At 32.9% G+C, this 10971-nt stretch overlaps 1 protein-coding gene across 1 annotated transcript in view; it reads left to right on the forward strand.

The window, feature by feature from the left end:
• Window positions 1-10748, forward strand: part of LOC128983379 (tachykinin-like peptides receptor 99D) — a 39043-nt gene extending 28295 nt beyond the window's left edge. Inside the window, exons 4-9 of the mRNA XM_054402638.1 lie at window positions 2522-2635; window positions 5010-5156; window positions 6904-7108; window positions 8939-9160; window positions 9313-9430; window positions 10003-10748. Coding sequence (XP_054258613.1) covers window positions 2522-2635; window positions 5010-5156; window positions 6904-7108; window positions 8939-9160; window positions 9313-9430; window positions 10003-10112 — 916 coding nt within the window. The 3' untranslated portion in view covers window positions 10113-10748. The remainder of the gene's footprint in view (window positions 1-2521; window positions 2636-5009; window positions 5157-6903; window positions 7109-8938; window positions 9161-9312; window positions 9431-10002) is intronic.
• Window positions 10749-10971: the final 223 nt, after the last annotated feature.

The raw sequence follows: 10971 nt of genomic DNA on the forward strand, positions 1-10971 counted from the left end.
CATAACCGTTAGGCATACAACAGCCCTTTGCTATACTAAATTATTTTTTTTTTTTAAGCTCTACAAAATGGGTTAAGAAATAAATTGCAATTTGTTTGGTTATTAGGGTCAAAAATGGGAAAAACCTATTTTAACCCCATAACCCCATATTGATTTTTAGCTTCAATATAAAATAACTAAAAAACCATCAAAGATACGAATTTCACTACATTAACATTTTTAAAGATCATAATTTTTTGAGTAAATTGACGTTTATTGCAATGTTCTACCTAGAATAGTTCTCGAGTTATAGGCGTTTTAGTAAACGGCGCCCCCCGCCATATTGCCCCCCTCCCCCCCGGGTTGTCGACCACGCTGGGGGGCGACGACATGCGTTTTCATGATCACTATAGTGCCTATAACAACAATCAGAAATAAAATTGCGTCACCCTTTTCATGCATGCTCAACCCCCTTCAGATCCTGGACTACTTATGTATTGGTAGGTTTCGTATGTGTAGGAATGTTTTGGCAAAGGTATTCAAAAATTTACCTTTATCGTACCTGTTAATATACAGCCACTGCGGCAAATCGTGCTTACGTGATTGACCTAGTAATTTTATGTGGTTTCACAGAAACTTTTGCACCTCCATACAGCAATCGGAACAAACGTCTAAAACTCAGCACAACTTTGGCAAAACTATAACAAAGCTCGTTTATAGAAACAGTTTTTATGTTGATTGTTCACCTTGCGTTTGCTTGAATCTCGTCTGATTTGAATAACTTATAACTTAAATGAAAGCCAGTATTTCACTGAAGGTTCATAGACCAAAATATATAGGAGGTGAAATGTTTGCGTGCATGCCTTCAATTTAGGACCTCAATCATGAAAATCGGTCTGGTAGAAGAGCCAAACAAACTCGGAAAACAGAAACCAAATTTAACTTGCATAAGAAATACATGGGAGTAAATTTACGTATAAGAAGAGTGAGATTATAGATAAATATATACCGATGCTTGATAGCAATTCTGTGCGTGGATTCCTTTAATTTGATTAAATTAATTGATTTAATTTGATTAAGTTTTTAATTTAAATAATTTGGTTTTGTACTGCTCAAATTGAATTCACTTGACTGCATGTCATAAAAAAATCAATTTGGTATGTACGGTAATGTTTAAGTTATTAAGTCATCTTGTATACCATATTGTAAATAATTGGTTCTTGACCATTCGAGGGTAAAATAAATAAATAAATAAATTTGATACCTCAATCATGAAAATCGGTCGGGTAGAAGAGCCAAACAAATTCGGAAAAGAAAACCCATATTTAACTTGCATAATAAATACATGGGGAGGAAATTTCGTTCACGTATAAGCCGAGTGGGATTTTAGATAAATATATGTCGATGCTTGATGGTAAATCTGTGCGTTCATACCCTCAATTTGAGACTTTAATCATAAAAATCGGTCGGGTAGCATAGCCAAACGAACTCGGAATAGAAAAGCCAAATTTGGTTAATAATAAGATAAGCTGTGACATGCTAATAGACAACGTGACATCGTGGATGTCATTCTAAAGTAGTATGTTAGGGTATTTTTAATCAAAAGTTCACATCTAATAATTCCACTATTCATATGCTAGCAGAATTGTTATTATTCAAGATCAATAATCCATACTGTAGTTAGATTATGCAAATAGTCCATAGTTCACATTATGCAAACTTTAAACATCGCTACTAAAGAAGAAGGCGCTCATTAAGTGATTTCAAATGTCCGCTCCATATAGAATCACTTTAAAAAAACAGCTAGTTTTAATTTTTATTTCTTAACATGATTTAAATGGCTTGTATATATTAACGACAGTTTCCTTCGTATTTTGTGACATAATTTAACTTAATTTAGCTTACAACTTATGTCAGAGCCGAAAGCTAATCCTTGTTAGGGGGAAGGTAAAAAGTACAAAGTACGAAGTCTTGGGATTTGTATCAAATAGTTGAGATCAGAGCGGTGCCGGTGCTTACGACTGGGGCGACGCTGCGCGGATGCTTTAATGAAGCCTGAACGCCGACGCCCCACACTACAACAGTTTACTCAAACGAATAACCAAATATATATTTATAAGCCCTAAGAAACGTACTAAAACTTTTTTAACCATATTTGCGTATTATTTCTATTTAAAAGTGTATCTAGAGAAAGACTAAATTGTGTGCTCTGAAACAAAGCTTTTAACAAAGTTTAAATTTTATATCTCCCCAAATACTGGTTTAGAAAGAAATGTTAAGTACAAAAGTTGTAGGAAAACTATTCAGAAACTAAACAACCGAATTGCATCACGATTAGTATTTGACTTATGGTCAGTTAAGGGAAGCATGCAATTTCTAGGTTTGGAGGGGGTGGGTAAAACACAAGGTTGAGAAGTGGGGACTTTTGAGAAAATCTTATCACGGTCTATCATCAGGGAAAATCCAGTTGCGCCTAGAGAGTTTGTCTTTATTGACTGGGCTTTGCTGAGAACCTATTTAACGATGAAGTATGTTTGGGTAGGTTCATGCTGGGACGTTGGGTGTTCCCGCCGTGGTTCTGTCCCATCGTGATGGCTATGCAGCACACCTCAGTCATCGTGTCAGTCTACACACTCATGGCTATAGGATTCGACAGGTACCTTGGCTCAACCTTCGATATTGTGAACAGAGATTATCAATACAGGCAATGCAAAACAATTATTTTAACAAGATGTACGTTGGAAAATATTTAATTTATACACATTTACCCAATTAGTTCAGATGAATTGCATGGCAATATTTTATTTGATTTTTAGGGTCAACATTGTGTTAGTAATAATGTTTTATAAATAAAACAAACAATATTTTTTATTTAACTTGACAATTTTGACACGTGGATTGTGAAGGAATAAATAGCTGCAATAAACGAGTAGATGCATAGATATTGATTTTCGTACACGTGGTTAAGCTCAAGCATCAACAATTTAAATTAGAAACCATTATCTGTAGAATAAAAGCTTTTCAACTGATTCAACATGCACTAAACCAACACTAGGGAGTATTATCTTCATACTGTGGTTCGCAACGATTATTAAATAAAGTGTGCTATTGATTTGTTACTTCTATTCATTTTAGTATTTCCAGCTAGAAGATATTTTGTTGTCATAATCGTTGGGTTAGTAATTTTTACATACTAAAAATACATTTCATATTACAAATAACATGATGAAATCCTCAGTATAACGTCGCAGGAGATGTCAAATCTCTCGTGTTATAATTTGACACTAACTCAGCTAAGCTACCCTCGTTGTTTTATTGCTGCCGTTTTGCCAACGTTTTCACCAGTGCTTCAACTCACGTGCTGAATTTGTTCATAATATTTTATTTATCTTAAAAAAACAGCATATATACGCATATTGACTATTATAAAAAAAATTAATCCAAACAAAGTGTTTCGAATATTTTTTTAAAACTTATCTTAAAATGAAGTTACAAAGAAGACATATTAATGTGATAAAATACAAATTTGTCGTCTCCTTTATTTAGTAGATCATTGTTTCTAACGCTTTGATAAAACTAATATATTGTAACAAAATAAACAAAAAATCATAATATAGATTAGAACAGCTTTGTTAATCAAATTTGTATTACTGTATTGAGCAGTAACTAGATTACAAAAAGATATGTTCAATTAAATTTTCTCTTGACGTCTTCCGCCATAGTAAAACCCGATTTCCAGACAAACACGTATTATTTTCAAATAAAAGATTGACTATTTGCCAAAGCTTAGATACATTTTACTTATAAGTATCAATTTTCACCCTTTTAAATTATTAATAAGGAGTTGTATGCCTATTAGGCAACTTAGTAGTAAAGAAGAATCTAAGTTCAACCCATTGTTTGTGAAGTAAATCGTGAAAAGCAAAGCACAATGTAAAATGGTACACGCTGTCCGAAAGAAAATTCTATATCCCTCGATACAGTTAATCAACTACTCGTAGAGCATGAGGTTTGGGTTTTACGGTAGATATTTACCTTTAGTGAAATGACATACTGTACAACAGATTGCCTGGTATGTAAACTTATGGGGACGATTTATAGATTCTTTAGTATCCTTAATTATCCATAATTTAAATAATCCACAAGTGAAATAGTAAACATAATCTACTAAAATAATTTAACGCGTTTATTGTATTAGAAACACAATTCTTTCCTAATTAAATGATCACCAAGCTAAACAAGTGGTATTAAATATACTGTTCCACGATCATTAAAACTGGTGACTTAAACATTCAAGTCACAAGTAACACCCTAAAGCCCCATGTCAGAGACATTTAGGAAATCCGTTTTAACTTATAGCTGGATTAGAGAGTAGGGGTGGTATTTAAACGGACCTTATCCTATCAAAAGTATAACTTAGGACATAAGTGCTTCCTTGTTAGGTATATAAACCCAAATATTTGTGGTAGGTAAAAATGCAGCTTAAGAAAACTTCGGTATAACATTCTTACTGCACTGAGAGCAAATAGATTTAAACTACTTGATAGTTTTTGTAAACAATTATGAGATTTGTACACAATTAAAAATCTGATATTACATTTTGCGGACAGATTTGTTGTAATGGACTGCAGATATACAATCAGGATCAAAAGATATTTAAAAGATGGCTGGATCTAATATGGTCAAAAACCTCAACCTAAGCCTAAAGTACATTAGTTTAGTATTTAATTTGGTATTTGACTTTCTCTGTTCTTAAAATATCAATGCTCTTAGGAAATCATTAATTTCATCATCTATTCTTGTTATATTTTTGCCTGAACACAATTAGTTTCGGCCAACTTTTTTAGGTATTAAGAAGTATAAAAGCTGACTTCGTAAGCTTCGAGCCAAGTGAAAACGTTAAGTGCTACAAATATTGTGCACATACAAAAGTAAATATGATCATGTATCCAGTTGATGTTTTAGATCACAGCAATATTTTTGGTAAGTAAAAATCAAATAAAAGTAAATAGAACTGTTATGTTACGCAGATACAGAGCTATCTGGTATCCCTTCGACCGCCACAGCCGCAATCTACGCAACAAAGTGATCATCTTCTGTATCTGGGTGATGGCGGGTCTTGTGTCTGCCATACAACTCAAGGTGGTCGAGTCTCGCCAGTTCAAATATGACGGAAGGTAAGTCTTACAAAACAGGGAAGCTTATCTAGTCAGGCTTTATGGTTTGTGATGGTATTTTGTTCAAGAGATTGGGGATGTCATTACATTTATGAGGTGGCTTCAGGTTTTAGAGAATTTCCCTATAGGGAAGTAGCTATTACCGTAGGTCTCATAGTAAGACCTAGGCCCGGGACCGATTAACTTTTTTTCATTTTGATGTCCCCAGAGGCCAAAAACATCATTCGGTTCAAATTTATATATATATATATATATATGTGTGTGTGTGTGTGTGTGTGTGTGTGTGTCCATCCGCACGATAACTTGAGTAATTTTTGTCCGATTTTGATAAAATTTGGTTTGAAGGTGTAAGGCGGGATAAACTTGAATGAGTTCACGAACCAGCATGATCGGACTATGTTAACGGGGGTTTATGTTGGGTTTTATGGGGGGGAAATGGCTTTTCCCATTTTTGACCCTAAAAACGCAACATTTCACAATGTCTTTCTAAACCTTTTTGTAGAGCTTAAAAAAACAAATAATTTGGTATTTTGGAGCGTTATTATGCGCCTAATTGTTACGGAGAAAATTCAAAAAAATGTTAATTTTAAATTCCCATGTTATTCTTATGGAGAATAAGTCAACTGTTGTAGTTTGCTTGTTTATGAACATATTTTGATCAAATTTGGAAAATACATTAATTTCTTACTAAACTACAGTACCTTTTATCATTTTACATTAAAAAAACTTTTGCCCTCCCTGATGCAGCAAACCTAAGTACTCATTAAATTAATTCTGTTTGAATAGAGAATAAATGTGATATTTTTAAGGAGACATTTTAGAGTAAATCTAATCAGGCAAATGGAAATTCGCTAAGTCTGCAGGTTTGCTGCGGCGGGGTTATTTATAAATTTAATCATGTCTCTTGAACCTAATTTTTTTACAGGCACACAAGCCACTATACCAAGCCAAAAGAGAGGAGATTGTTTCAACAACATAAAAACAAACAATTTGTATCAAAAACTGTATTCGATTATTTCGATTTGTAGTTTAACTGCTGTAGGTATTGCTGGGTTGAGCTAAAAGGATAAACCAACATAAAATACACATGACATTAAAACGCTTTTCCCAATAAAATAAACAAATACAAATAATTAATAATAATTTATAAAAAATTAAATAATCATACAATGGTTATACAATAGTTATACAATGTTTATTCTGGTTTTTATGTTTTGTCGGTATTACCTTATGAGTAACACCAACGTATGTGGTCGGTTTATGTTTGTGGTATGTAACACTATTAATGCATGTTAATTATTTTGACATATCACTTAATTGATTTATTTAGTTTGATCTATATTTTACGCTTTTGAAGTAGTGTTATTACATATTAATCTACACTAGCAGATGTTTAATGAACATTCACTCCTATCCCATCATTGTTTACCTGGTCTGAACAGAGACTGTTGGTTTAAGGGGTGAAGTGAGCATTGATGAGTAAAATGTGAGCATTGATGTATTAACCAGAAATGTTCAGAACAGGAGAAAATACTCGCAGGAAATCAAATTTTACATTTACCAGGTTTTGATCTCTTTGATCCCATCGCTTGTTTTTCCAGCCTTATCCTTTACTAATAACAAAATCCATCATTGGAAAACGCAGGAAGAATCTGAAATGACGTAGCCTTCCTGATTTTGGTGCACTAATCCGGTGTGGCCAAATTTTGCCTATAATTGCTTTTAATCCTACCATCTGTTTACCTAGGATGAATCAGGACTGTTCAGAGCGATGGAGCGAGCCTCATCACAGCAGGTACTACACTGTGTTCATCTTTCTGTTCACTTTCTTTATCCCACTGTTTGGCCTCGCCCTCACCTACTCGTCCATCGCGTGGAAGATGTGGCGCAGATCTTCCCCCGGCAACGCCGACCCAGACAGAGACCTCGTCCAGCTGCGAGCCAAACGCAAGGTTTTCAATTAAATTATATTAGCTTGGATTAGAAGCTTAAAATGCAAAGTAATTCAAACCTTGTGTTTGAATATTGTAACAGGTATACATTATGCCCCAAACCAATATTACCATATCATGGGTATTTTTAATCAATAGCCACAATCAATAGCCACTTACTATCTTTTTGTGTATTTACCGAATATAATAAATATATTTACGTCTAGTATAAGCGTAAATATATACTTTAAGTGTTTTAAGACGTTTCTTGTATTTACTTTCCGTATTTTTAATCGTTACTGTATTTAAAATACATAATCTGACAGAAGTGGTTTACAAGATAAAACAAATATACAAATGTGTTTATTAAAAAGCTAAGTGTATTCAACCATTCCAAATTTAAATAAAAAAGAATTCAATTTTTAAATGATGTCTAGGAGTAATTTCTAGGTATTGATTCTCCAGGGCTTACTATTAAGTATGAATAAATCACAGAAAGGCATCTGTTTGAATACTTACATGAAACAACATTTTATCTTGAATGTTGGAACCTGACATCAATTAGCATGTTATTAAAATTACAATTCTCAGTTGAGTTTAATCTACAGTATTTATCGTATTTTTATTTTGACAAATCTGTATGAATTAATTTCAATATCTATAAAAGAGGAAGTAAGGAAGTATGTATGTGCGTATATACCCTATAGACTCCGAAACTGCTCGACAGATTTTAATGAAACTTTCAGGCATTATTACGCATTATTCAATGATGGTTTGTGTGAAGTTTGGTGCTGCTCCGTGAAAAGGGCTCCGCCCCACACGGTTTTAAGGGGTCCAATGTCAGGCTTAAAAATAAAAATAATTTAAAAGCAGATGTTTACTTTCACAAAATGTTTTGTTGGTTTAAATAATCACAACATTCTGTATTAGTCATGATTTAGCATAGTAACACACTGTTTCCACAGAATTCAGCACGGAAAACTATTTTACTTTTGGATAGGTCCAACTATATCAAACACCAATCGCAGCACACCTGTGCACTCAGCCACGTTCAAATTCCCCACTTTTACATAATATATAAGCATAAAAAGTAAAAACCTTTATCAAAGTATTATAAATAATAACAGGGATGGCAATGCCTTTATATTTCTGTCTTTCGTTGTATACCCACACAATCCAACATAAATTATTAAGTGAATAATAATCGTGCGTGCTATCTTAGGTACTCAAATGCCTCCCAATTTGTCATTAACTCACCACATTACTGTCATTAAAAGAAGGAACTCCAATAACACTAATGTGAAGCTTAAATCCACCCAATCTGTGCAACGGAACCAGACTGACGATTAAAAAAAATGACACCAATCTTGATCGAATCAACAATCATTAGTGATAAGTTTGAAGGAGAAATAGTCTTAATCCCAAGAATACTGATAAATTAATCTAAATTACCTTTTGAATTCAAGCGACTACAATTTCATTTGCGTGTCCCTTTCGCAATCACAATTATAAGGCACAAGGACAATCCCTGGCTATCGCCGGTTTTAATTTAGAAAAAATGCACGCTTTTCACACGGACAGCTTGCGTGCTCACGTGGTGGTAGGTAAGCCTAGAAACTTATATACACCTAATGATAAAACAAAAAAACATTGTTTATACTCTGGCAATTAAGTAAAAAAATATTATATTTTTGTTTTTGGTATAATTTTGTATTATTTATTGTAATGAACAAATTAATATAATATAACCATAATATGAACCATTTAATATAATAGTTGTTAGCACAGCAACATGCGCCAGGTAATTGCTAGTACCTCAGGGACAAATAGATTATTATACTTTTGTTACAGGTTATAAAGATGCTGGTGACTATAGTTGTCCTGTTCTCTCTGTGCTGGCTACCTCTACAGACGTTCTACGCTATCTACGCCTTCTTCCCTGACTTTGCTAACTCTCAGACTGACGCATCTCGACTAGTCTACGTCTTGTCCTACTTTGGTTGTTTGTGGCTAGCAAATGCAAACAGCTTCGTCAACCCACTCATATATTGTTTTATGAGTGAAAATTTCAGAGTGAGTAAAAACTGAAATTATTTGCTATTATATCTTATCAAAATTGTTTCAGCTAATTGAAAAAAATAATATTTCAGCGTTTTGGTTTTCTTAAATTGCTAGAAAATGATTAATTTTTCGATTCACTTCATCGCATGACCTTGTTTTCTTAGGCTGATCTACGAGACATGGTTTGGAGAGTGTGGAGGAGAAACAACTCACACAACCTACATGGAGGATCCATTAGAAGCTCAACTAGGACTACCATATGTATGACACACCACAACTCAGGTAGACATCATCAAAATCATCATCATTAGATAAAAGATGAACATAGCAAATGTAAGACACACCACAACTTTTATCATCATAAAGTACCATCATTAGATAAATACAAGACATGATAATGTGACTATGAAAAAATCACTCAGCATCACAATAACTATGTCATTGGAGATAACAACACATTAACACTCAGACAAACATCATCATAATCCTCATTGTAAATGGATAAAATATTAGGGTTATTTTGCATGGCAACTTCATTAGTTATTATTTTTATTGTTGGATTTCAGGTCAAGCACATGAAGGATCGTATTTCAGTCACGTATCGTTGTGGGCAAATGTTACTTCTACAAAATTGCTGAATACTTTGTATACAACATCAGTATACGATATCGATGTAGCAATATATTACGAATAAAAATACAAAGATAAAGTGATTATATAAGTGCATAACTGTATTTGCTGCCGATATTATCAAATTTATTTTTTCAATTAAATTAGGCTAAATTAAAAATCTAAAATGTTTGTTTCACATGAATAATTATTTTCTATATTAACTGTGCTGTTTTTTTTTTCAGATTACTCAAGGTCTTTTAGAAGATCTCAACGTGACATGTCATTCAAAAGTACAACATTTGAGAAAAATGCTGATTACCGAAGATATAGTAATGTTCATTCATATTTGTAAAATGAATTAAGAATAATGTGTAAGAAACTACAGGGATTTGGTCATGTTCAAGCTATATGAAACTTTTATAATATTGGTGTGAATTTATAATCCGGACAAAATTGATATGATTATCTTACTACAAGTGGTCATTGTCACACTTGAATTTAATAAGTAATTAATTTCATACTATGAGTTTAAATAGTGATTTTCTTTCCTCAAATTTATAAAGATATTACCAAAGTATTACATTTGATTTTGTTTCAACTTTGAAGCTAAAATACATTGCATGGAGTGTAATGCACTAAAAGCTTCTCGACCTGATGATTTATCTCTTATAAAACAGGCAAATATGTAAGTCATACACATTACTTATGAACAGAAGTTTGAGAAGGCTACATTTTAAAATTAGCGTCAATATTCAGTTTACCCTTTGAGTTTATTTGAAGTGTCCTGATTTCACTTTATGAAAATGTATTTTGTTCTTAATAACTAGAAGTAGGACAATAATATAAATAATGTATAGCTAAAACCAATGTACAACTCAAACATATTGTAAATGTCATGATTCTAATTTAAATAACAGTGTATACATTTGGTTTTGTCATTAGCTTCATATTCCAGTGTTGGTTTGATCTTACAAAACAAAATATATTGCTGTGATGGAAATGTGAATATTTGGTCCTAATTAGATTGATGTATTTTTGTACTGTTTGATGTTAATAAAATAAAGTTGAAACAGCAAGTAAGTCTTAAAAAATGATATTTTATAACCAAGCAATCATGCAGTTACTAATTAACCAAGCAAGATTAAAAGTCATGTTGCAGTTCCTCAATTCCTGTGTATCAATAATTGTTTCATGGCTGGGGTTTGGCATGT

The sequence above is a fragment of the Macrosteles quadrilineatus genome, unplaced genomic scaffold (genome assembly GCF_028750875.1).
Source record: "Macrosteles quadrilineatus isolate MER2022 unplaced genomic scaffold, UCM_ALF_1.0 Scaffold_1__1_contigs__length_201487025, whole genome shotgun sequence".
In the NCBI taxonomy this organism is placed as follows: Eukaryota; Metazoa; Arthropoda; class Insecta; order Hemiptera; family Cicadellidae; genus Macrosteles; species Macrosteles quadrilineatus.